At 39.5% G+C, this 27,595-nt stretch overlaps 3 protein-coding genes across 7 annotated transcripts; 1 reads left to right on the plus strand and 2 right to left on the minus strand.

Moving 5' to 3' along the window:
- Window positions 1-876: 876 nt before the first annotated feature.
- sufu (suppressor of fused homolog (Drosophila)) lies at window positions 877-9,638 on the minus strand. Of its 2 annotated transcripts, none has more exons than XM_073481583.1 (12): window positions 9,308-9,638; window positions 8,806-8,940; window positions 8,294-8,430; window positions 6,790-6,932; window positions 6,443-6,528; window positions 5,918-5,990; window positions 5,298-5,454; window positions 5,045-5,147; window positions 4,556-4,690; window positions 2,589-2,727; window positions 2,420-2,488; window positions 877-2,334 (listed from the first exon to the last, which is right to left on the minus strand). In XM_073481583.1, the coding sequence occupies exons 1-12, from the start codon at window positions 9,454-9,456 to the stop codon at window positions 2,245-2,247; spliced, it is 1,416 nt and encodes a 471-aa protein (XP_073337684.1). In that variant the 5' UTR covers window positions 9,457-9,638; the 3' UTR covers window positions 877-2,244. The 2 variants fall into 2 exon arrangements, with proteins under 2 accessions (XP_073337684.1, XP_073337685.1); XM_073481584.1 differs by having other exon boundaries at window positions 5,298-5,451; window positions 9,308-9,551.
- On the plus strand, window positions 8,731-27,392 carry zdhhc16a (zDHHC palmitoyltransferase 16a). 4 transcript variants are annotated; one of them, XM_073481588.1, is made up of 11 exons: window positions 8,731-8,793; window positions 22,044-22,301; window positions 22,394-22,588; window positions 22,697-22,785; window positions 23,939-23,967; window positions 24,089-24,222; window positions 24,424-24,507; window positions 24,599-24,684; window positions 26,288-26,411; window positions 26,565-26,635; window positions 26,752-26,946. In XM_073481588.1, exons 2-11 carry the CDS (start codon window positions 22,068-22,070, stop codon window positions 26,852-26,854), a joined length of 1,149 nt encoding a protein of 382 aa, XP_073337689.1. In that variant the 5' UTR covers window positions 8,731-8,793; window positions 22,044-22,067; the 3' UTR covers window positions 26,855-26,946. The 4 variants fall into 4 exon arrangements, with proteins under 4 accessions (XP_073337689.1, XP_073337688.1, XP_073337690.1 ...); XM_073481587.1 differs by lacking the exon at window positions 8,731-8,793 and adding an exon at window positions 20,536-20,679 and having other exon boundaries at window positions 26,752-27,392; XM_073481589.1 differs by lacking the exon at window positions 8,731-8,793 and adding an exon at window positions 21,255-21,273.
- mettl18 (methyltransferase 18, RPL3 N3-histidine) lies at window positions 16,334-20,306 on the minus strand. Its single transcript, XM_073481878.1, has 2 exons — window positions 20,050-20,306; window positions 16,334-17,556 (listed from the first exon to the last, which is right to left on the minus strand). The coding sequence occupies exons 1-2, from the start codon at window positions 20,152-20,154 to the stop codon at window positions 16,597-16,599; spliced, it is 1,065 nt and encodes a 354-aa protein (XP_073337979.1). The 5' UTR covers window positions 20,155-20,306; the 3' UTR covers window positions 16,334-16,596.
- Window positions 27,393-27,595: the final 203 nt, after the last annotated feature.

Here is a 27,595-nt window from a genome sequence, read left to right on the forward strand (position 1 = left end):
TATTATTAATTACTGGTTTTCAGTGATGTAAATACAATCAAACACAAACCAAATAACTTTATAAAAGCTTTTCTATTTCTTAATTTCTTCTCAATCAAAACAATACCCCCATCACTTTTAAGCAGTGAAATGCTGACAGCCACACTAACAAAAAAAACAACCTAAAAAACTGAACTGAAAACATAAAATGAACACAGACAGGTCGAGCCTCGTGTTATTTATTTTCCATCAACTCGAGTTGGATGTCATCAAAGCAGTGACTCGTGTCTACCTGATTCCGATTTATTATGACTAAAGTCCACATCTCTGGGATCAACACCCAGATGAGAGAGTTTTTCACAACCTGGCAACCATGACATGCTTCTTCTGAATATGTGAAGCATTAGTAAATAATTTAGCGACCATTAATAATGGCATTAGTTAACCCTTCATAAAAAGTGTATACTGTACATATCACTAAAAATTCTTTATAGGAAATTATGTGCTTTAATATTCTTTATTAAATAATCATCATAGCATTATTTGCATGATTTTTTATGGAATTGAATAGATATTTGGATACCAAGGTGCTTTATATGCATTAACAGAAAGAAAAAACATAAAATATAATGGTTCAACATACTATATTAATTACACACAAAGGGGCAATTGTGGCTCAGCAGGTAGACCAGACTGTCCAGTTTGATTCCCAGGTCCCCTGTCCACATGTTCATGTGTCCTTGGCCAAGAAACTGAGCCTTTAATTGCTCCCGATGGATAGGCTTTTACACTGTGAGTGAGAATGGGTGAATGAGAGGCTAACTGTAAAGGGCTGTGTTTGAGAAGCCTATATAAATGCAGTCATATCACACCAGGTCTGTGAATGAAATAAGTTCCTTTGTAATTCTGCAGTTTTGCAGCTTTATTTGTGTAAATATGTACACTCTTTAATGCACTTAGGATTACAATCAGCCAGTTCAATCAATAAGACAGTACTTACAAAATACCTTAACAATGATGCCTACTTGAAACTTGAAATTTGTCACTCTGAATAAAAAAGACAAAGACATTTAAGATGCCATCACGTTGCATAAGAGTAAATCTTATAAGGAGTTTTCAGTTTTAGTGTTAAATTGGAATGCAGTGACGGTATCAGAAAAAAAGACAACAAACGCAGCATCATGAGAGCTGTAGGCAGCATTAAGTCAACTGAGACTATGTGGTCCTTTTCAACTCAAGGCACTGAGGAATTTTTCTCTGACTCATTTTCAAGCAGGTCCTACTGATAAAAAAACAACAAAAAAAACTAAACAAAACACCACATATGTATGTGGCCACTGGAGGCAACACAGGCCGCTGAACAAAATATCTTTCAGTCTTTCAACACTTGCAACGGACTCGATGTATTACATTTCATAACTTTAAAACACGCAACATCATGCGTGAAAAAACAGGACAGGTATATTACTCAATACAGGAATCATGTTCTTGGCACAGACGAAAAAAGGGTGGTTATACCTGCGGCATTTGCCAGGTATCTAAGAAAACAGTTCAGATGCTGGTGTGATTATCCCAGACAAATAGGCAGTTGTAGTTAATCATAGTCAGCCTGCCTATTATGACTAAATCATGACACATTTGAGACACAGAACGTTAACCTTTGGTATAACCACAAACACGTAAGAGAAAAATGTCCAGCATTTGTAAATACTATACACATGAGCTCAATCGAAACAAACATTGATAAAAAGTTCAAACATGTGACTTTTCCGTCCTTTCTAAGGCCAATGGAATAAATACAACTGATTTGAGAACAGCAACCCAGTTATAGTTTGGAAACACTGTTTGGTGATCACAGGATGCGTGTTCATCTGTATTAGTGACGTATATTTTGGACCTGAGAGCTTGGCAGGAAATACTGAAGGAACATCCTGTTTTGCCCTACAGCTAGTGTGTCACCTTTAATGATTGTTCTTACAGGTTGAACATCTGGACAGGCTGGTTTCAGGCTGATTTGACATTCTCAAAAGCATTCAAGCCTCAGCGAAATGTTGTAAACAGTGGGGCTGGCATGAGAATGCAGTAACAGGCAAAAAAAAAAGTGTTAAGATCATCCCTCGGAGTGTCTTTAGGAGTGTAACAGTGTGGTCATCCACTGTGGGAGCGACATGTCTGTAGGCTGCATGTCCTTGGTGTGTACTGTTCGTGGTGGTCCACTCTGGAAATGTGTATGTTGGTATTTTCTAGTAATTAAGTGTCTCTTTCTTATTGCAGTGGATTATCAAACACAGAGTCTGGTAGTACAGAGATCTTCAGCTTCTTTTCAGGCCAACTGTACTCCTTTGGTAACTTTGTCTATACAAAGAGAAAGAACAGACAAGGTGAAACATGCTGGCAGTTGAACAAACCAAACAAAAGTTAAAATACAAGTTTCACTTACCTCCTCACGAGTGTTTAGTTCCTGTAAATCCCCAAGCATCTGCTCCACAAACTCTTCAGTCAACAATATCTATACAGGAAGAACAGAGGGTCAAATAAAGACATTAAAAAGGAAAGCAAAACATGGAAACTTTCACTTTATGTATGAGTCCGTGTGTGTGCACAAGTACCTGAAGCCAGGGGCCATGGGCTGCATACGGATGCTCTTCAGTAGCAAAAGCTCCTTCAACTCCCGTGGACACAAATGTAATGGCCGTATCTCCATTGATACTTTTGTAAGTGAAGTGTCTCCCATGGAGCAACCGGCCCCTGTGAAAGATCAAACACAGGAAAATAAGTAAATATATGGAATTCACCCGTTTAAGAAAAACAACGCCAGGACAAAAATGTTTGAAAATGTTATTATGAGAATGAAACTTAATGTTCAAAGTTTCTTCATTTGACTTTAATTCTAATTTGACTGTATTTTCTTGAGTAACTGCAAACATTTTGAAACAGTGAAATATCTAATAATCGATCAAGACAGATTCAGGTTTTTTTTAATATTTGCATATGCAGCCGTTACAAGGATTCAAGTGTCATAGAGAATCTTTACTGGTAACTAAGTTTGTCAACTCGATTTGATAGTTTTGTGAATACCAAAGCTATAAACTATGTCTTTTTGTCCTCTTGCTGTGATATCTAAAGAGGTATCGAGTAATGTTTTTTTTATACTAGCACTGAATCCAAGTTTAAAATTCTTGTATTGTGACAACTTCACTGGTAACTCCATATCAAGTGGCTTTGTAATAAAATCAAAGACTTATATCAGCCTTAATTAATTACAAAGAAATAGTTAGTGGTAAAAATTTAAATAAAGTCTATTTCATATTTGACAGAGATATCTTAACTTAAATGTTCACCCATTTTCACAACCTGTCCAGACATCGAAAGTCGCATAACTTGTAGGCAACATTTGACAAGATCAAGCCCCATGCTGGTATCACATAACTGGGCCCTTTACTCCACCTTGTCATTCTCAACTCCCTGCACACCTCACTCACACAAAAGCTCTCTCTTTCAACTAACTCTTTTATCGTTCTCTGCTCAGATAGAGATCACATGAAGCAGGTTTATCCTCATCTTAGGTCTGTGCAGAAACACATTCCCCAAAAATGTTACATGTTCCAAATAAAACCAGTCCAGATAGCTGTCAGCCACACGTGTGTGAATTTCACAAGACAAAGAGCAAACCAGAGAAAGCCTAAACATAAAAAAATGTTAAGATGCTGCAAAGTTCTCCAGTTGTTTTGTCACCATGGCATACAATGTAATACCATCTTTACACCTCCATAATCTCATGGTGTGCACATTTTAAGATTTTCTGATGCCTGTGGAACTTAAAAGCACGAGCTAGACGGCAGCAATTTAGCTAACCTGGTGAGGATCCACTGAATTTTAATGCGCAATAAAAGGGAAACTTATAGAATAAAGATCACTGAAAATGCCGGTTTTAACTCCACAAACCATGACGATCTTCCTTTTAAAGCTACTTCCTGTCGACTGACATAGTTCTGGTTGAGTAGGTGAGCAGTATAGCGAGGGGGCATTTTTCATGTGCTGTGCTGACTTCAGTGACTCAGTTATGGTGTCAGTGTATAAACATAACCTTTACTAACTTCCCTAGTTAGTACATGGTCATGAAAGAAGTAAAAACAGCAAACCTATTTACACAAAATATGCCAGACAAATACAGAAGGACCACAGTCAATATCCTGTATGTAACAAGTGACCAAATGTAAATCACAGTTACAGTTATATTTACACACTTGTTTTACTTTGAACATGTTTGGCTCACTTAAAATAGCACTGGACACATTAAAGCCCACTCCTTTCAAGTTGCTTCACACTTCAAACTGACATCAAAGTGAAAGTAGGAGGAGGAAATTTTTAATCTGGGGCTGATTTGCAGAAAGCCCCTTCTCAACTTCTTAGTAGCTTGTGTCATGTGTGTTTTTGCTGGGGTGTTTTTATTAAAAGTTATTCTACCACACCCATCCAACTCAATTGTTTGGACTATTTTTCATCGGTCTATCTTAGGGGCATTCCAAAAGGATAAGTGTCGTGTGTGGGAGGAGGAGAGAGAATGGTGCAGTACCGCAGGCAGAGGGGCAGCAGCGTGCCTGACTCTTGGTTGAATTTTAGATGGACGCTCTCCAACTGTCGTGTTCGGACCAACTCGTGAGGAACGATGGCCGCTGAACTCTCACTCTCCAAACTATCCTTCCGACTCCTGAGAAACAGAAGGAAAAGAAAAAAAGAAAGATTGAGGAAGTCTGATATGGTACAATCAGCATGTGGAGGAAGTGTATGGAAAAATATTTCACAACTCCTAACACAGAACCTGCTTCTGTGGAAGAGAAGAGACTTCCACAGAAAAATAGCAACAAATTAATGACAAACCGCCATGTTATGCTAGTAGCTTAGAAACAATGACGATAACAGTTCAAATGTCAGTTGTGCTGTGAGTCATTACACACATTGGAGGGAGTTGTCCTGGTGTGCTTGTGCTGAGCTGAACCAAGACTAGTGTGTGTGTGTGTGTGTGTGTGTGTGTGTGTGTGTGTTTGTGTGTGGGAACACTCACTGAGGTCTCTCATGGCTCTGTCTCTGGTTGTTGATAGGTGGCAGCGCTGCCTTAGTGTTAAACTCCAGTCCTTTTCTCAGGGTCTCCCTGATCTGCTCTGTGTCTGTCAAGGCACAGACAAAGATCAGCATGGAATTATCCCATCATGCACTGCTGACAGCATGAAACGAGAACAGCTGTGTACCGACTGGTTAAGCATTCTTGGTCTTAACTGGCAGATCGACTCTTTTCACTCCTTTGGGACTTTGCGTACCTTTATCTGAGAGCCTCCGTGGCTGTGATCCTATGCAGATGGATCGGCTATCCTCCTCGTCCTCTGGCGGTCGACTCAGATCGTCCCACACACACTTGGCGCTGACCCCACTCAGGTTAGAGCCCTCTGTCTCGATGCCCTGGTCCACTCTCTCCTGCTTAGATGAGCAAGAAATATACGCAATCATTAACACTAGCTCACATGAGGTCCAAATTTTAAGGAACAAGAAGAAATTGCATGAAAATTCATGGGTCAACAGGGGGTGCCAAATACAGATATATTACAATACAATCCGTTTCCTTTGGGTCACTTTTAAGTCAACTTTTTCACCCAATTCCCTTTATTGACCATCTATCTAATGACAAAGCTCCACAATAAGCCCTTCCTACAATATAATAACAGCTTGTGATGGTGTTACACAGTTATCCCATATAGCATCATAATATAATTGGAGCTGTATCAAGGCCCCTGAAAACAGAGAACAAAAAAGACAGTATGTCTTTCTAAAATGTGTAATGAGCCACAAGCAGCTGAGAAACATAATACTGCTCCTTGTTACACACACTATAAATACAGTTTTGTGCCCTAAGCTGAGTGTGCAGAACTTAGTAAAGCCTTACTTGTAGGTGTGGATCAATGTCAAAAATGGTCTCCCCTCTCCTCATGTCTGTGATCAGCCAGGGGCCACCAGCTCTGTACACAGGACAATCATCAACATGAGCCCCAGAGACAATTAACCTCAAGTTAAATACAGAGTTAATAAATGAACAAGTAACAACGCTCCATTTGTCAAACTGGACTCCATACACTTTATACTGGAATGGCATGGATGTAACTGCATCACTGTATGCACAAAAAAGACAGATAATGACTTGAAGCATGTGTCAAGTCAAGTTATAATTATTCCAAATCTAAATGATGTGTATCCCCTCACATACTAGAATAACAATGACATTTATGTTACCACAGCAATCCTAAGATATGAAGCAGAAGTAACCTAGCTTGGTTTGACTCATGAACAATCACCTATGAAACAAAGCAACAAAATAAAAGCTGAGAATAAAAACACAGCCCAACATGTATCATTTTAAAATGTAAAACTTCGCTTCTTCATCCACCATGTTTTGATACAAAATTTTACTCACACTCTGACTCCACGCATCAGCTCCAGGATGCCTTGGCCGTTCCACTGTTGGGCTGCCTGTAGCTCCTCTGTACATACACCCACAATCTATAGGAGACAGTGCAGAGCATTAGAAGGCATGGTTTACAGTCTTGTTACTTGTTGAGTCCCTCTTATTACTGTTGCGTTTCAATTTACGTGCTTCCTTTAACTTACTATAAGAAATGATGAGTGTATGCACATTCATGGGCGCCAAAGATCTATCATTTGACCGGACAATAAAACAACTTTTATTATTCGGTAGCTTGCCACGTTGCCACGTTGCCATGTTGCCATGTTGCCATGTTGAAATCGCATATTTGAACTCACCTGGAGAAAGCTCACTGTGCCAAAGGGAGTGTGAACTGGTTGCATCTGTGGGTCCTCTGTCAGCAACATATGCTGGATACGAGATTCACTGTTGTCGAGAGGACTGTGCCACGATACGTGGTCGCCACTACAAAATGTGTTTTCTGTAAAAGAGCAAACAAAATGAGACAATTTTTAAGTTATCTAGAATACAAAGTCTGTCATGACTAAGCTTGTGCCTTCAGGCAACAGTGGGAGGCAGTCCTACTTTCCTACTTTTCATTATCTGACAGTACAGAGTTGCAGAAGGAAAGTTACAATAACAGGAAGGGACACAGATCAGCCGGAAAATTACAGAGAAAGAGAAACAAAGGCTCAAATGTGTCAAGAAAAGCTTATAAACTCCATTTTCCATGTGAGGAATGTTTCTGCTTGTGAGGTAACATGCACCAAGTCCAGCCTCGCTGCAGGAGAAAAGCGAGGGGGAAGATGGCCAGGAATCAGCATTCATTTAGCTCAGGAGCCCAGCCCACCCAAGTGCAAATTGACCCCAGCTGGATAGAAGAGTAGGCCTGGGCGGCGAGGAGAGGGAAGCCTGGAGAGAATAGTCCTCTTCTCTTTGTGCATAGCTTTTAAATGTCTCCTCCCCTCTCAACCACACGTTCTTGTTCATATGACATACGCAACTGAAGGATTTTAAAAAAAACTTAGTAGTTTATACCCATTACACACAAGGTATACATTCATACACTACCATTTTAATAGGATTCTTTTCATAAATACAAAAGGGAAAGAAAGAGGAAATTAGACTTCCTGTCAATACCAGGAGCTCCACCAAACAGAAATGATGTGGACTAAGCGTAGGACAGCTGCCTGCACACGACTCCTCAATTCCATTCTCTTCAGATGTATAACTAGAATTACAGGCTATCTTTTCAAAAAACACATTCTTCACCTGGCAACTGCAGCCAGAAGGGAGTTGTTCTATCAAAACCTTTGCAGATAGATCATTTACCAGACTATTGAAACAAACTGTGACCAAATGAAAAACTCCAATAGTTACTCTTTAACACACGTTCTCAAGGTGAAGGAGGAAGAATGTAGAGCTGCAACAACATGATTTAATCCCTCGATTAATAAATGAATCAGCTCCTCCTTCAAATGTCAAAAATTACGTAAAATCACACTGACATTTCCAGAGCCAAAATCATTGTGTCAACCCTTCTTGTTTAGTCTGACTCATAGATAAAAATTTAACAAAAACATGAAACTCTTTACAAAGCTAGCTATACGCATTGCTTCATGAGTTTAATATGATATATTAAATCTGCATAGTTTGATTATCACCTAAGACTTTTGAGAGTATGCATTCTCTTAATCCTTTGTCAATACAGCTGCAAAACCGTCAATTAAGTTTTTTAAACTAATTTACAATTTGTTTCACAACAATGAGATTAAATTAGTTTTTTTAAATGTTACTCGACTGCAAAACACAATATACCTCTTTGTCTCTCCGTGCTCTTACCTGACTGGAACACATATCGTGCCAAGCCTTGCATGAGTTCAGCTGGCCAGGTTGGTGGTGCTGTCTCTCCCACCTCTCTTTTGAGTCTAAAGGTGAGCTCAAAGCCAAACCCACTGGGCCCATCTGCCCCCGTGAATCTAACACAGACACACAGACACACACACACAGACACACACAGTGGGAAACAGGTCAAACAAACCTTCAGAAGCTGTGTTTTTATTCTTTTGTTATATGCATGAGGTTTTGTCAAGATAAACAGCATGCTGTAGAATAATAGAAGATCAGTAGGTGCCATGTCAGTCAGTGGGTGGTCACATCTCAAAGGGCAAAGCAAATGTTTACTTAGAAAGATTTGATGTGATTTGTGATGCAAAGATTTCCCACAATGTAAAATGAATTGAATTAAAAAGAAACAGATTGAGAAAGCTCGTAATCTTTCCCAAGAACATGTACTGAAATTCCTCCAACTCCCCTGAGCAACTGGAAGTCAAGTTGTTACAGTAAGTACTTACTCATGAACTCTATTATCCCCATACAGGTCACTCAGTCCAAAGCTGACATAGTGCCAATGTTCCTGGATGTCCTGAGCTGGACAGCCCATGCTCCTGTACATGCTGATGTAGTCTAACGGGTCTGGTCCTCCTAACCTGTGAGAAGCACAAAACCATCGGCCATGTCAAAAACTGTTTTTGTTAGCAGTGGACTGTGTTTACTCTTCAGTACACCTATGTTAGCTTTGCTTGGAGGCTCTAATTTGTATAGAAGTAGTTAGATACACTTACATAAGGTGTTTTAATTAAGCTTGTACAGTCTGGTAATGTTATTGAATTCTAAAACTCACTTATACATAGTTGCCCACAGTGTGGCTCCGAGGTGTAGTTAGCTGAAAGATTAGCTTAGCAGCTAAGCTAACTGTTGGCTAGCCATCATCACTAGCTACGAAAAGTTGTTCCACAAACTCAATGCCTCGTTTAGAGACGTGTCAAGCCGGCAACAAAAGAACAAAGTACCTACCAATATTTTACTATGGCTGTAACTTGAAGCGGGTTAGCCTGCTCGGGGTAAAGTCTTCTACACTCCCCGTAGATAGCCTGCAGTCCAGGAGGAAACAGCGGCACCAGCCCGTGGGCTTGAGCACCACTGTTAGGCCGTACCTCATCCATGCCAAGGCCTCGACCAAATCTGGTTACTCTATAAAAACAACGTATATGCAGCTATCTTCTGTTATCCTCCCCCAGTCAAACAAAAACGGGAGCAATCTAAATTATAAAGGCTCCACGCTAGTGATGTTAAGCTAAGAAAAACAAATTTAACCCCGATCGTTGTGCTACACTCAGCAGGGACCCAGCCTGTTGCTCATCCTCTACAAAAAACGACCTAACCATTGGTTGGATGAGGATCGTCACGTGCCTGACTGACGGCTACTACTAACCAATGGGAAATGAGAATTTAGGCTCTTGCGGATATGTACATGATTATGATTGGCTGATATGCTGTCAATCAAACAGTAGGCGGATGTGATTTCAGGGTTGGGACTTTTCTCAGGGGCCAAATGATGGAGGTAGAGGCCAAATGGGTTTTTAAAGGAAAGATTCTTTGACCAAGTAAAATAGCAATCTGAATAAAAGTACAATTATTCAACCTTTTTGTGTGAAAGTATAGAAGTAGCAGAAAAGTGTAATTGAAATAGGATCTAAAGTATTGATTATGCATAAAAATGCTCCATGAGAGACTATGCTGTTATATATTATACTATTGGATTCTCAGTACTGACGCATTTATGTGTAAGCATCATTTTAAGGGTTTGGTTGCGGAGGAGAGCTACTTTGGACTACCTTGTTGGGTTGTTAAATTTATATCCATAATCAGCAAATCAAAAGTCAAACATCTGCTTCTGAAATGTAGTGAAGTCAAACTGCTAAGCAGCACAAAATGGTCATTCTCAAGTAAAGTTCAAGCACCTCAAAGCTGACCTTCAGTAAAGTACTTTAGTAAATGTATTTAGTTACTTTCCACCACTGCAACTAAGGCTATTGTATTAAGTAACATTTTGACTTTTCCATCCACAGATTGTTTGGCCTTTTTTTGTTTACTTTATTATGTTTCATACATTTAGAAAGAAAGCATGTCCAGAAAGCATTAAAACATATATTTGTACTCTTGGTTGCTTTTAAACATTTACTTTAAAAAAAAGTATAATTCAGTCAGAGCCCCTTCATAAAATGAGTTTTTGTGACATTTCTTGTAGAGTCAAACTGGGCACATTTTGACTAAAAATATTTATTCAATAAAAAAATAGGCATGAGCAGACATTATGAGGGAAAAAACCCAACATGATAAGATGAGGAACTTGAGTTTTTTTTTTTTTATGATAACTTCACTGATAAAAGATAATGAAGGTGCTTTCATAATACTGAATGTGATAAGAGAGAAATGGTAGCATAGTGTTTTATCAGCCGACAGGTTTCCGGCTGTGCAAAGATAATTCAGTCATCAGAGTGTCAGCCATTCTTCATACAACTATTCTTTCCGCCATGATTTTCTCAAGCGATGTTTCTATTATACCTCACCCTCCTCATGCACGATAGCAGCCAACCCTTTCTGCATGTTACCTCCAAACAATATACTCAGCCATAACTGGAGCCCTGAGGCCAGGAACTTCACCAAGACTCAACTATGGACCCTCTTTTTTAATGCTGTTACATTAGTTTGGGAGATGGCTGCAGTCCCAGAACAGGACGGACGGCTTTGCCACCTAAAACAGGTGCTTTCTAGGGGAAGACTGGAGAGGGTGTAAAGTCCTGTCATGGAGCTAACAGAGGTTGTCTGAAAGGTCCTGTGTACGGTACATGGCGCATCTAAGAATAACTTTGAAACACTTCAGGTACCTCAAAAGAACTGCTTTAAACCAGTGATGGTTAATGAGCGTGTCTTCCCCTATTAAAAGTCTATATATCATGTTATTTAGTTAGTCATACTTCAGTAGTGGCAGCTGGAAATTTTATTTGATCCCCATGATATTGTAATTGAAAAGGATGTTGGCTATCCCACATAATCATATTGTTTATGGCTCATTTAGCTGACTGCCTTCAGCCACACTCGAGATTTTATGGAACTAGAGTTGAGATAAGACCGGAAAAAAAGAGGTCCACGTGTGTGGGCTAAGTAAGTGTGTGGTGGCCATTTTACTTCTGAAAATCATTTTTCCTCGTATGCTGTCACTATTTCTTGTGAAATGTATGATGTAGATGTTACAGCGTTTTAAAAGTCAAGCAAAATGTGATGAGAGTAAATAAATTACAGAGGAAAATAGTTCAGTTTGATCCACTTTATTAACAACATGCAATACAACATCAGCTTCGAAAAAAAAATATGATCAATAATTGTAATGTTTATTTTACTCATAAATGCAAATGCGCTGCTTCTTCATCATTTGAAGAAAGTTAACAATATATATAACATTCAAACAACAGTAATCCACAGATGAATGTAAACCTCACATGCAGTACTTCATTCTGATGGTCATTATTCCCGCTCTTTGTTGCCGTGCAATAAAGCTGACAAACTAGTACCATGCCAAAAGAACTGAGCCCATAGATGACACCTGAAGACGCCACCATCTATGGAATTCAGTTCTCATAGCAGAACACTCTTCAAGATCTCTTCCGCTGGAGCCACTTGATGCCCGAACGGCTTAATCATTTGACACAACACATACTTCATCATTCATTCTCTTTTCAACTCCGTTTCAGAATAAATAAATAAAACCAAAGTAAATCCGCTTATAACAACCTGAAAACTTAAGAATGGAACAATAAAAGCAGGTTTAGGATAGAACATGTTGAGCAGCATGTTGAGATGAAGTCACGACCTTCCCCATTTCTCAAGAAAAGCAGGGTGATGATGAGCTGATAGCAACAGCTCTACCTCTTTTCATTGGAAGATTGAGCAACAGGTCATTGCAGTGGCAACCGCAGTCGATCTTAAACAGTGATGAATCATAGCTGGCATTTGCATTTTGTACTGGTGCAATGTGCAATTTTAATACATCTACTTTTTCATAAACCGGCAACAGAGACATTGAGAGGCATTTTATGCGAGAGAAATAAAACCAAAGTGGAAACAAACCTCTGAAGTGAAGTTATGATTGAATGGATCCAATGCTGTGGTTAGACAGAGCCTTATGAAGCGTTTCAGGGTCTTCAGAGGAAACCATCTTCTTGACCTAACTATTCCTGGAAATGCTTCACAGCCACTGAAATGAAAGTCTGTCTACCAGGCTCATGCGAGCACTGAATCAGACCATGGTGATAGTGCACTGGTCAAGGAATGAAATGACTCATCAGTTATGGCCGTACACTCCCAGGAAAAGAACTCTGGGACAATTTGATTACACACTATACAATTGGACGATGTATCTTTGAACCCTCCAAAGTAAGTAGCCTGTAACCGACGTACGTTGTGTTACAGGATCTCTTCCTTCATCTATTAAAAAACACCTCATCCAAGGCCTGCACTCAATATTGACAGTGACAGTAAAGTGAGATAGTTCCTCAATGTTATCTCAGTTCCTGTGGTTTATTCAGCAAGAGTGTACATTCTTTTAAGATACGTGTAATACAGTACAATGAACTTTGTGTGGAAGGCCACACCTGAACACATTCAGGAAACTCCTATCTTTCCGGCAGTTGGACTGGGAAACAACCGGTTTTACAGCCTGTTACTAGACATGAAATCTCTTAATAGGGCATGAACCAGATCTGAGACAAAGATCAGATCAGTCAGCTTACACACATCACACATGCTTCATCTCAGGAAAATGTGGAAGTTGCTATTTCTTTTTCCGAAGAAGTCTACTGTAACTGTTTAAAAATGTCACAACTTGAAAGATGTTGAAAGACTGTAGCTTGTGGTTTTAGGCATGTCAGACAATTTTAGATGAAATGTGTCCAGTATTTTCTCTAATTTGATCATAATTTGACCAGTCTCCTACCGAAATACTTACCCCAGACATTCACCGAAAATGTCCATCCTCCAGATCTTGGGTATATCAGAAACACATCTCCTCATGAAGGCCTCTCACAGAGTGAAACTTTAAACACACCTCGGCGGTCCCATCTCACCAAAAAGATGTTTTAAAAGCGTTGTACAGGCAGCAAGTCTTTCCAAACTGAATGATCATAAAGTGACCATCCCTCCCCAGTTCACCTGCACGTCCTGCTCGCTCTCCCACGTCCTCCAAGTCCAAGGAAGGATACGGCATACTGTGTGACATTCAGAGCAAAGAAACCTTAAATACCACCACCTTTCACATCACCCATCAGTCTCCCTCCCTCCTCTCTATCTGTGTCTTATACCCTCCCTCTGTTCGGTAAGCCTGACAGTCACTTCCCAGTAAGAAGGAAACAGTGGGAGTGAACAGCACGCCCCCTCACAGTGAATCAACACATAATAGTTTCTGAGGAAAACCATCTGACTGGCCCTGCCCCCTGTTCCCATAAAGTAAGCAGGGGAAAGGCTGTGTCTACTCGAGGAACCAGGAATTCCCCCATAGGCCATGAACAGCTGTCGAGATGAGAGACGATGACGAAGCTGACACACTGGAAGTTTGCTGGCCGGACGTAATGCAAACAGAAACTGTGTTTGGTGTTTTGTGAGAGTGAAATAGTGTTTAACACCGTATGTTTACATAATAAGTGAATGGAAATTCTGTCCACACATTGTGGGGGTTGATATGCACAATCATGTTTGAGCTGGTGACACCAGGTTTCCTAGAAAAGTGTTTTGCTCTTTGCTAAATATTTTTTATCAGCATACTTGCGTCATGGGTGTGTTTAGGATGAGATTAATTCTTGTGAATATTTGTGTAGCTGCAGTCATTTATTCAGGTGAGGTCTGATAGGGGAGGATTCAACAAGGCAGCCCTCATAAAATAACTTTGTTTGCTCTCCGGTCATAGTCAAACATGACGGGGATGTGATACTGTGTTCAATCAGTTGAGCATGACAGGAGTGGTTCAGCAGGCTAAAAACCACCGTTTTTAAAAAGACTAATATTCACATTTTCATTGTTCCGTCATCATGTAAAAAAACTTTTATTTCCTCATACTCTTCAACTAGTCACCTCACGTAACAGAAACTAGTCTGGATTTCAAAAATACTTCCTCAGAAAAAGCCCTGTCAGGTTATTTCAACTCGTTTCCTTGATCTAGACAAAAAGGGGAATCCACACGCTGTCGGGAAAACATTCAGCACAGTTCCCTTCTTGTACTTGGATGCGAATCTTGTAAATATTTCCTGGATGTATACACTCATTATAATGTGTCATGCCTTTGTTTTGCAATGGAGCACACCCAGATCATGCATTGGCTTTAACTGAAGGTGAAAACCCACTGAATCCACGAGGGCCATTACTAGAATAGGAGGTACAGAGACCCCATAGAGTCCCAGCATTGATGTGCAGTGACTCTAGACTCCACTTTCAAACTACATCCTTGGGCTGGTGGGATAAGTTGCAATTGACATTTTGCGCCGGACTTCAGAAACAAGCCTGGCTTTCATGCTGCTGTTTGAACACTGGGGAAATCACTCGCAAAAGGTCACTGAGCCCATTTCCTTTTCTTTCCTCCCCATGCATCTAAAGACCTGGAAGAGCCCCTTTCAACTGCACTTCACTTACTGGCAGACATATTCAAATTTCTATATAGGAAGTGAGAGAAGGTGTAGGTGACCAAAGAGCGCATAGGAGATGAGACAGCATATTTTATTACAGCTCTTCCTTGTTTTACCACAACATACAACTTAAAAGCCTCATATGGAAAACTGAAAGGACATCCTGATGCAATGGCCGGTTCCATATGGCCTTAAATATCACAATATCTTTAAAACTATATCGCAATTCATAATATACATCTCCATATTTTTAAATATCCTCAAAAGCAAACAAATATCTCGTAGAAAAGCATCGGTAATGTGGATGTGTTACCTCTTTAATCGATGGCCGGCTGCCATAACAATAGATTAGTGGTTCATCATTTATAATATATGAAATACACTACTTAAAATGAGTTAGGGATATTGGGATATGGGTGCATATATGCGTGCATGAAAATGCAATAAAAGTCAAATGAAATGTGTCAAAACACAAAATAAAAGTTCAGATGTCACAGAATAAACTATCAAGTGAAATAGTAATATTCACTAGTGTATGTTTGATATTTTTCCATTTAATGAAATGTTTTCACCACTGAGGCAATGTGATTGTGGGTTATCTATATATAAATAAAACTGATCTGCTGTCATTGTTGTTCAATGCAAAATCTGAGCCGACTACATTAGGAGCTGAAAGAACAGATAAAGTTCTACTCGGGGCTCCAGGGTGCGGCTGTTTTGGTCACACACGTGCCCCAACACATCTGTTAGGTGCAACATTTTTAATTGATCACACTGATGATCTCGGTATTCAGCAGGTCAGATTAAATACATTTATAGAAATATTTAGTTTGTTTGTAGACAGTTGCCTTTGAATAATATTAGCCTATAAACATGTTCAAAGAGTTATTTGTGTTTGTCACTTTTTAATGTAATGCTATGATGTAAATAAAAAAAGACCTTTATCTGTAACTTATTCCTGTTTACAATCATTTACATAATGTGTTAAAAAAAATCTAATACAATTTTGAATATTATTATGTGCAACCAGTGTGTAAAAAGTTAGTCTGGAGCCCTGCTAGTAAATGGCAAAAAAGTAATAATATCAGTTTGGATAGAATTTTTTTTGCATTTTATAAAAAATATTTAATTTTAATTAAATACATTTTTTCAAACTTGTATTTTGATACAATTGATAAGCAAGTAATTGTATTATGAAACTTTTCAATATATATGTGCCCATCTGTGATTTAATTGATTCATAAAATACATTTATACTTAAATTCTTAACGCGATCAATGGATTGATGATGAATCATTAACATCCTCAGTGGATATAATGACTAAGTGGGTAAAGGGAAGTATTAGAAGAAGTACAGCAGTCCGGTAAGTTCTGAAAGTTACGTCACTTTACTGTAATGCAGCCTTTAAAACCAGGAAAAGACATACGCCATAATCACAATATCCAAACTCTAGAGAAACCAAACTCTCAAGACAATACATAATCTCATATCATGGTAACAAGATAATATGGATATATTGCTCAGCAGTACCTGATATTTTTATTTGCATTAAACTGTGAAGTGATCACCATTATTTTTGAAAGACTCCCTGACAGTTATTACATAGATAAAGCTGTATTAAATCCAAGACTTTACTGATTCAAGTGTCCTTTGTCATTTTTAAAACGCAGTACTACCACATGTCTCTGAAGTCCGTCTTCCCCGTCCCACAGGTGATCCAAAGAGAAAACACCCCTCTGCTCCACAAATGTCTCAAACAGGTGCAGCCCGCCTCCTACACCAAAGTAGTGGGATTTGGTGGCGAGGTAGACCAGTCCACCTGGAGCCAGCAGCTTGTGGAGGGTCTCATGTAGCGTGGGGTAGTATGCAGTGTTGTAGATAGTCTCTGAGGTGAATATAATGTCATATTTGGGCTGTGGCTCCTCCTTTTTAACCAAAGCAAGAAATGTGCTCCAGTCACCAGAGAAAAACCGACACTTGGCGAGCAACGGCTGCTGGGAGGGGTCGACAGCTTTCTTCTTAGTTGGTGGGCTGCCATCTTTTACCTCCTGTTTTTCTTTCACCTTCATTTCACAAACCCCTTTGCCCTTCCCTTCTTTTTCATCTTCACTGTCTACGTCATCATCCTCTTGGCAGTTTAGTATTACATTTGGCACTGTGAGCTGTTCAATAACTGTACTGTTGTAATCTTGGAAGTGGATCAGCCTTGCTCCTCTCTTTAGAGCCAATATTCCCAACAGTCCTGCACCACAGCCCAAATCCAAAACCGCCTTTCCCCCCAAAGTCTCTCCCTCTTTCTCAATCAGCTCCAGAAGGTCGTAAGTGCACTCCCACACCTTCAGCCCTCCCTCATACACGCCAGAGATGAGATCAGACCTCTGCTTGGCAGTACTGGAGAGAATTTTCTCCCCGTCGTCTCTCTCCAAGGCCGTCTTTTCAAAAACTGTCTCGTTGAGAAAATGAAGAGGAGGAAGAGTTCCTATGGTAACCGTTTCAGCGACAGCATCCATGAGCGAGAACTGTGGGTCAGATATTGGAGGGTGCTCTTTAGCCTCTTTTACTGGCTCTGCTGGTGAGGTCTTCTCCTCAATCTGAAAAGCAAAAAGCAGTATGCATGGTTAGGGAAAAGATGTGTACACTCAGTTATGTATGTGTCTGACATGACAACGAGGGACCAACACATGTTTTAAGTTGACATAATCATGGCTTGAGGCACATTTACCCACACAGATAAGGATCAGCAACACACACCATCCTGTTTTTACTGGCTGATGAACATGTGAAAGTAGCGGCAAGTACTTGTAGCATTAAACAGTCTGACTGAAGAGATCCTGCTGGATTTAGGTTTTCGTAGGAATTTCCTAAAAATTGTGGGTGACAAAAGAATGATGTGTTGGACGCTGTAAGCGTTTTCATAAAAAACTCAGAGAACACTGTTTATGTTTTATTAAAAAAAAAAAAAAAGCTGCCACTGAACACAGTTCTTTTCTTTAACTGAATTTTTTTGAGTTTTTTTCAACCAATATAACAAGTGGTTGTGGTGAAACAAAGCTTTTTAGAGCATTAATAATTAGATTGAAAATGGGTTCAAACTAGGTCACAACTTCAAATTTCAGTTAACGTGTCTCATGTTACATCTGCTGAGGAAATTAATGTTGTGAAGTCAAATGAAGACGCTCTCTTCTTATAGGATCCTTCTTCTTAATATAAAACTGTGTTTCACTAAATGTTAATTGGTTTACAGTGATGCTACAGACCATCTACATCTATTTATTAGTCACTTATTAGTCCAGTGTGTAGGATTTAGTGTCATGTAGTGATGAGATTGCAGATTGCGACCAACTGAACAGACCTTATCATGCCCTCTGTTACGGTGGGAAAAAATAAAAATAAATAAGTGGGACAGGCCCTCTCTAGAGCCAATGTTTTGTTTGTCCGATCTGGCGTACTGTAGAAATAAGGCGGTGCAACATGGCGGACGCCGCGGAAGAGAACCCACTTCCTCTGTCGATATAAAAGGCTTAATCTAAGCTAAAGAAAACACGCCAATTTTTAGCTTCAAGTGATTATACACTAAAAGAATACATAATTATGAATATTTTTCTCCATTACTGTCCCTAAATCCCCCTAAAATCCTACATGCTGAACCTTTAATGTTCTCACCTCTATAAAATGTGCTCTACTAACCGACAGTTTTACTGGCTGATGACTGTACTGTAGACACGAGACTATTACCAATCAGACATGTGATTCACTGTGTTACTTAAACACTTAAAATAATATCATGTGTGGACTAACAGTGTATATAAAAACGCCTGGTGAGGTTTTTTTTTGGATGCCTCGGAACTTTGGTGTCTGACAATAACAGCAGATTCAGCCCACTACCAGTGCGAACCTGTATGATTTCATTTCTGTATGAAACTTTCTATTGACATACCCCCGCCCTGTGACGTCAAAGTTCGTGGGCAATGAGAAAGTCAACCCACACTGTCCGGTGGATGCACACCTCACCGAAGAATTTATATTTCACTTTGTGATGGAATTGCTCATGCAGTGGAAATGACTCAATTAAATAGTCTCCATATTTGTGTGTGCCTCTGCAATGATGAGGGGGTTTGTCCCTGCCCTTTTGTGTGTTTGTGCTCAAGTCAAAGGGCTTTTTTAAAAAAAAAAAAAAAATGTTTTCCCTGTATCAGTTGTTAAAGACGATAGGTCTACCTTTACTTATACTTAGATAAATCTTAAAATCAATACCATTCTATCCTTTAATTAAAAACTATAGCCTGGATAATGGCATATCTAAAAAGAAAGGCATTCACCATTTTGATTGGTAAACACCACATTAAGGCTCTCTACACTGCTTTAATTAACTTGTTTAGGAAGTATTTTTCTCACTTAGGGATGCTTTCAGTTAAACACCAGCCAGTCAAGAAATTGTATCCAGTCATGTGTAAGATTTTTTAAATAATGAATTTAACAGAATTTCATTTATTTTATTTTTTTTGGTCATCTCATCAGAAACACATCTCCTCATGAAGACCGCCGAGGTGTGTTTAAAGTTTCACTCTGCAAGAGGCCTTCATGAGGAGATGTGTTTCTGATATACCCAAGATCTGGAGGATGGACTTTTTTTTTTTTTTTTGGTCATCTCATCATCATCTCTTGGTCATTTTGTGTTACATTTTTAGGTAACTTGTTTAACAAACTGGGTCATTATCCCCTTCAATCTGGATTTAATTATGTACATAATGAATAAGTGATGAAGAGCATGAAGTACAGTAGTGGTATAAGTGGACCTTGATATAAGATATTTTTTAATAGTGACAATTATTTATGTTAGGTTTTCCTGATTTGTCATCTTATATACATCTTTACTTTTCTTTACATTTTGCATGCATGTAGATGTGAATGCAATGTTGATGGTGTACAGTAATAAATGTGTGTACATGTGTACACCTAAGAAAGACAGGTCAAAGCCGACCATGTGCTCTATCGAAGGACCTGTTCGAGTCCAAGTCAAAGTTCTTCGAGTTCTCTGACCGAACTTAACCAACAACACATTTGGGTTAGCTGACGTTACTTACAGCTTTAGCAGCATAGTCTTTCTTGCTGTTTTGCAACTCATTTCCATCCACGTTGTCCGTGTTGGTTGTTTGACCTGGGACGTCGAAGTTAAAACAAAACGACATGATGATGACTGACAACGGTGCAGACGGCTAGCTTGAGTCTGAAAGGTTGGTGTCCCCCTTCACTACAGGCTCCACATGGCGAACAAGCTGACGTGCGAGTGTAGCTTAGCAGAGCCGCTGCGTGTAAAAACTACAAGTCCCAGAACTCTGAGGACCTTGGTGCCCATTTGTTACTTTTGTATTAATAACGTAAAGCAACAGCAACACGTCCATTTTAAGTGACATTAGGTTTAGAGGGATATAACATTAAAAACAATTAGGCACATAACTGTAAATATCTCGACAAACTATCTACGTATGAAATGTTGTACTTACTTCCTGACTCACATTACCATGATGCCTTTCGCCGCCATTCTGACGCGTGCGCACTACATCTTTATCAGGATTTAGATCTGTTAACTGTCACAGAAGGTCCCTGATCCTGCTCCTCTCCGCTGATATGTGGCAATAATCCCGTTTTTGCCTCTCTTTTGAAAATGTCGACGAGAGGGGAGATTTCGGCAGTGTTCCTGCCTTCATAGAACAGTGAGTATTCCCTAAAATAAATCTGAAGTGTGTATATAAATGAAAACGCAGCACACAGCGTCGGGGTTTTGAATAGGAAAACACTGTGACATCCAAACAAAAGGGATTTGGGAGCGTTAGGACACCGTGGCACTGCCCACAGCTCTGTGTGATGTGGACAAATGTAATGTTGGGGGCTTTCTTGAGGCGACAGCTCAGCTAATTTGCCTCGTAATGGTCTTTAAATAGCCTGACATTACCTGATGGAGTGAAGCTGAATGCTGCTGCTGCTGCTGCCATAAGTCAGTACCACACCAGACCACTGCCCCTGTCACTTCAGGTAAAAGCCTCCACCCTGACGCCACCCCGTCTGGAATGCAGCAAAGCAAGGCTTGGTCTTGGGCATACCTGTGTCTAGTTTAGCAGCCAGCCCTTTTCACACCCTATTTTTCTATTTTATGGCCAACGGATGCGCAGGTTTGCTATTCTACACCTTTAAACTGCAGCACGACAGATGCAGCTACAGTGTCAGTGTCACAGACTGATGTGAGGAGTTATATAAACAACTTATCTGTTAAAAACAACAAGCTGACTGGCTCCCAGATCCACCGTTGGGTAAGTGTCATATAGTACTCTGGATGAGAGCGGCAATGATTAGTCGATCGACAGAAAATGAAGTTGCAACTATTCTGATCATCGGTTAATTGCTTAACTTAATTTCAAGCTAAAATTGCAAAGATTGTCAGTTTAGAGTTTCCTATTCGGAAGAACATGCTGCTTTTCTGTGTCTTATGTGACATTTTTGACTATTTTTCAACATTTTTAATGGCGTAAATATTTAACAGATTAAGTGGTAATGAAAATCATTATTAGTTGCAGCCCTACACTGAATTATGTGAATAATGTTCCATGTCCTTTTTTGTTGTAGATGGATGTACTGTACAAGCAACTAACAATTGCAATTAACACTGTCAATTATTTTCTCAATTAATCGATTGATTGTTGGGTCAGAAAATGCTGAAAAGTGTTGATCAGTGTTTTCCAAAGCCTAAGATGACATTTCAGCAAATGTCTTGTTTTGTCCACAACCCAAAGACATGCTGTCACAGAGGAGTAAATAAACCAGAAGATTTTCACACTTAAGAAGCTGGACTCCAGATTAATTTTGACCTGTTTTTACTTTAAAAAATTACTCTAATCGATTAATAGATTATCAGAAGTGTTGGCGATGAATTTAATAGTTTACAACTAAATGAAATAATTGTCTCAGGTCATTCCACCATGCATTTAGTGTTATCAAGACAGGGCTATGTTTTTTTTACTTCAACTTGGCATAAGGCTGTGAGGGTCTGTTGTTGTTCATTATTATGTCATTTTCTTCAAAGGTGTGTGCATATCACAGATGCAGGATGCGGTGGTGTCCCAACTCAGTGCTCCACCTGCTGCGCTGTGTGCGGTTACGGCCATGCATCAAGAGAGGAAGGAGCAGACTTCCCATGTGGATGAGGGAATTGTGGGCCTACATGAGCGTGGTGGTGCAGTCACTTTACTTTAACTCCCTCACGGACTCGGATGTGGTTTTCGACTCGGTCTTTGAACCGGTGTTTTGGACTGTGGATTATATTACTCGCTGGTTTGGCACGGTGAGTGTGTGTTTGTGCGTGTGGTTTTATTAGTCATACAAGTTTTTAAGTTTTTTCTCTGAAAAAATGTCTCCCCCGTCTTTGTGCGGCAGGTCTTTGTTTGTCTGGTGGTGATACTGACCAGCTCCATCCTGGCGATATGCTACATCGTCCTACTGCCTCTGGTCCTCAATACATACTCCCCTGCATGGATTGCTTGGCACATTTGTTATGGACATTGGAACCTCGTCATGATCGTTTTCCATTACTACAAGGCCACCAAGACTTCCCCTGGGTATCCCCCTACAGTAAGACATCGACTATGCTTTTCTGCAGAACCATAAATGGCTTTACTAGTCCTGGCTTGGATTAAATTTACATTATATAATCTAACAAAAATGTCTTCTTTCATTTAGGAAAAAAATGACATGCCATTTGTGGCAGTCTGCAAGAAGTGCATCATGCCCAAACCAGCAAGAACACACCACTGTGGTATCTGTAACAGGTGAGTCAGAGCAGTATTTCTTCAGTTCTGTATTTCCTTAGATGACTGGTTTGTCTTTGGGGTACATCTACCACTTGTTGTGATAAAAAAGAAAAAAAAAAACCTACTGTTGTTGAATTTCAAACTTCCAAACTCTTGCAAGAGGTAATGACGGTTGGCAAAGGGGCTGCTGCTTAACAAAAGAAATTCTGAGGATTACCTTTACTAATTAGCTGGTTAATTTGACCGAAAACTCTGTAAAATTGTTACTCCAGTACTGCTGCCCCTCTGCAGATGAAGGCAGATGATTATATTAGAGAAGTGACTATTATTTTATGCTAATTTCAAATAGCTCAATATCCACAAAAAAAACATTAAAAAAAACCCATCACTGACTAAAAAAATGATTGACCAAGATCCTACTGACTGCTTAAAGGGACAGTTCACCCCCAATTAAAAAATACAGATTTTTCCTCATACTGCAGTGCTATCTATCCATCTATTGTTTTTGTTTGAGCTTCGAGGCACTGGCCGTAAAGATGTCTGCCTTCTCTCCAATATAATGGGAAAAAAAAAAAAAAAAATTGAAAAACTCAATAATGTCTCTTCTACTGAACTACACCCGCCAACCATATCACCGTGCAGGGTTAGGGCAGAAAGAAGTATTCATCTAATCATCAATTAGAGGCTCGGGCTCATGACAACACAGAATGTAAACATGCTGTCCTCCTCGGCTGAGCTGTAACATTTGCTGGCTTAGTCGGCTTAGTTAACTAGCTTGTCAACCATGAGTAGATGCTTGCTTCCTTCTGCACACCATGGTTGGTGGCTGTAGATCAGTAGAAAGAAAATAGTTCCTGCGCACAACAAGGTCTGTGCATTATGTTGAGTATCCGCATCATGATTTCTGCAGAGAGGCATTGCTGTTGAGTTTTTTTGAATGTATATTTTTGGTGCTTTGAGCACCACAAGCTGAGTGCCATCTACATTATATTCAAGAGAAGGCAGACATCTCTACAGCTGATATCTCCAAAACTCAGCAACTCACATCAAAACTTGTATTTTGATGAATAGCACCACAAATAAGAGGAAAAATGTATTTTTGAATACGGGGGGCAACCTGTTTTTTGTCTGTCAAAGTATCAGACTGATTTTTTTTTTTCTTCCATTGCAGGTGCATTCTGAAAATGGACCATCATTGTCGTATCCTTTGTGCCAACATGATTTCAGATATTGTTTGTACCATCAGAAATGACATAATGTAAAAAAATAACATAACAAACTACGGAGAGATGTTTATTTTTCCTCAATGTCAGCACCTCAGCCTGGTTGAATAACTGTGTGGGTCACTTTAACCACCGTTACTTCTTCTCCTTCTGCCTCTTCATGACCTTGGGCTGTGTCTACTGTAGCGTCAGCGGCAGAAACCTGTTCCTAGATGCGTACAATGCCCTTGAGGTGAGATTCTCAGACTTACATTGCTAGAATGCTGTTGCTAACCTGCTTGGTGTTTTTGTCCTAGTATGGCTTGTTAGGTTTTGTCCCTCCCTTTTCCTTCATGCCTGGTGTCTTTCTCTGTGGGGCTTAACTGTTCCTGACTGACACTGCCTTGTTTCTGTCTTTAACACTCGGGTTTGTGTACGTGGGCTGTTCCATTAGCGCTTTAAGCATTTGGACACGGAGAAGCCAGGCGTACCGGTGACAGGGATGGGAGTACTTATAGGGCTTCTCCCCCCGGGCCAGGTACAGTTTCAAACATTAACACACACAATAACATGATTAAGCTTCTGTGATCTTTTTTATCTGTTAGTTATGTAATATGTGCTCTTTTTAGACCAACTATCAGACACCTGCACCTCCGTACACCTTTAGGGATAAGATGATTCACAAGAGCATCATCTACATGTGGGTGCTAACCAGGTAAGAAATGCATGTTCCCACCTGTTATACGTAGTACCATGCCAAGTAATTCAAAGCAGGGGTTTTTTTTGTAGCATGTTCATACTTGTAAATTGGTAAAATTAAGTATACTCAAAGATATCAGTATGCATCCTAAATCTGCTTAATTTTTGAGTGTGCTGCTGATGGACACTATTCAGAATTTGTAAAGTTTTTAAGTTTTGGACAGCATTTAATCACCTTCACCAAGGAGGTTATGTTTACACCAGTGTCTATTGGTTGGTTGGGTTACAACATTTTCGTTGAAGAAAAAAGTGAGTATAAAAGGGGACTGTTGGGCCTTGGCGGAGGTATGCACTCAACTAAGTGCCATTCTAGTTTTGACTGCTATGTTTTCAAAGTTATGAATAAGCTTGAATTTTAATACATGACTTTTTCTTTTTCTTGATTTGGTTTTCAACATAGTTTGGTGTTTCATTGAAACAATCACTCACGCAAACCAAAAGTCTTTTGATATTTGAAATGAAACAATCCCGTCATTTTTGTTTTTACGTCTCCTGGTGTTGAAATCTGTGAGCTTTAAAGGGTGATTCCACCAATTTTACACATTAAAGTGTGTTTACAGGTCTTGGGGAGTACTAGTGCATATGTTTAAAAAGTAGTATAAAGCCTTTTGTGGCTCCAGAGAAAGCTGCATGTAATCTGATAAATTGCCTTCAGTGATGTCACTCAGTGGGTAAGTTGCATTGTGGTTAATGTAGGCACCAGGTTTTGAAAACCAGTCACCTGGTCTAGCATTGCACTCCCATAACTAAAAACAAATGATAGAAATATCGCATTTTTTGTTCCACACATCCTTCTTCCTTTTTTAAATCTGGCCCCTACATTACCCACGATGCAACCTAGCCACTGAGTGACATCACGGCAGGTAATTTATTGGATTACATGCAGCTTCCTCTGGAGCCACAAAAGGCTTTATACTACTTTGTTCACATATGCAGTAGTACACCTCGCAAGACCTGTAAACACACTTTAATGTGTAAAACTGGTTGAGAGAGTTGGAGTTACCCTTTAAATTATCATGGTCAAAACAAACAGAGTTAATGTGACCTGCTGGTAAAATAAACAAAACGACTGTCTGTGGATATAATGGAATTCTGTTTTTTTATTTATAGTAACAATTTATAAGTGAAGGCTTCGCGAATCTGGACATTAATTGGTTTAGCTACCTTTTAAAGTGCTATAAAGGTGCTTACTTCCTTTTAAAATGGTGCACAATCCTTCACTACTGTCTCACAAAGCAATGCACAAAGAAACCGAGGAGCCTGTGGATGGTGGCTAAACTGCTCCAGGGAGAGGAAACTAACAAAACCATAATATGTTTGTTTTAGCGTCCTTCTTGTCGAGTATAACTGACAGAGGTATTCACAATCTGATCAAGAGAAGTCTTTTATCATTTCCTGTCGGTAAAAAATTAAGCGCACTGATTTATTCCATACCAACCCCAAACAAAGTGATCTATAAATTACACACCGGTTACTGTCAGTATATGTAGAAGAATGGGGATCAGTGTCTTTTATTTTCTTGGCAGCAGATCAAATAAAAAAACATTTTGTTCTTTTAGTACTGTGGGAGTGGCTCTGGGAGCTCTGACTCTTTGGCACGCAGTTCTCATATCCAGAGGAGAGACCAGCATAGAAAGACACATCAACTGCAAAGAAACACAGCGGCTGGCCAAACGAGGAAGGGTAAGAATGTTAAATGTTTCAAATGTTTAAATAATTAATGGGGTGGTAATTTAAGGGAGATCATTTAATAGGAGACACAACCCTCAATGAAATAACGGTGACCTTTAATTGTTTTTTAATTGCTTCTTTTTTCTTCCTTAAACGTTCCACCAGGTATACAGAAACCCTTATCACTACGGCAGGCTGAATAACTGGAAAGTCTTCTTAGGCGTGGAGAAGAGAAGGTGTGTTTGTTTGATGTCTGTTATGATTTTCTGTTCAGGCACCCATGTGTCATATATGATCAATGCTGCCATGTATTTCTCTGTAATTCCTGTTTTGCTTTATCCTCTCTCTCTAGTCACTGGCTGACACGTGTTCTCCTTCCCTCTGGACACACCCCACACAGTGATGGTTTGACGTGGGACTTCTTCCCAGTTAAAAAGGACTTAATGCCTGTATGACACACTCTATTTAGGCATATCTGTCGCCTAGTTACAGCAGTCTCCAACCCACTCTGGTTGGCTTAAAGGATCCAAGCGTGGTGGCTCCATACAGCTGAAAAATGGGGTCATGTCGACCTCCAATACCTCAAAAACGTGCTGCTGTGGCATCGCTCATGGCTTAACAGTCTACATTTTTGGATGGTTTTGTTCTCTACTGGGTTTTACTTTGTATCACAAACGGGTCTTGCTCGAATCTGAGCTAATGATGGGTTTGATATTTTTTATAAGCCACATGAACTGACTGACATATTATTGGACTAAAGTACCTTTTAGAATAAGTTTTTTTTAAATGCAAACTATCGGCTTGTTCTACACAAACAACAAGAAAAGAAACAAAGAATTGTTCCTCCCAAGACCTCCACCTCCCAGAATCCAGTCCAATATTATCATCTGAAACAAACTATAAAGGAAAACTACAGAAAGTTGATAATGTTATTATTTATCTGTATTTTGTACCTGTTAAGTTAATAAATCTTTATAAATTGCTTTATTAAAATGGTCTCACTGAGTGGTCACTTATTACTAAAGATGTTCATTCACTGTTTTTACACATGCACAGACTCCATTTTAAACATCAAACTTCTTAAAAGGTTTAAATATTATGATATTTGTTTTATTAATTATATATTTTTGCCCATGCAGGATTACTTTACCATACTGAGCAGCTCCAGTGTTATGTCACAGTGCTGCTTACGCAGA

Source organism: Pagrus major, chromosome 15, assembly GCF_040436345.1.
Source record: "Pagrus major chromosome 15, Pma_NU_1.0".
Classification (NCBI taxonomy): domain Eukaryota; kingdom Metazoa; phylum Chordata; class Actinopteri; order Spariformes; family Sparidae; genus Pagrus; species Pagrus major.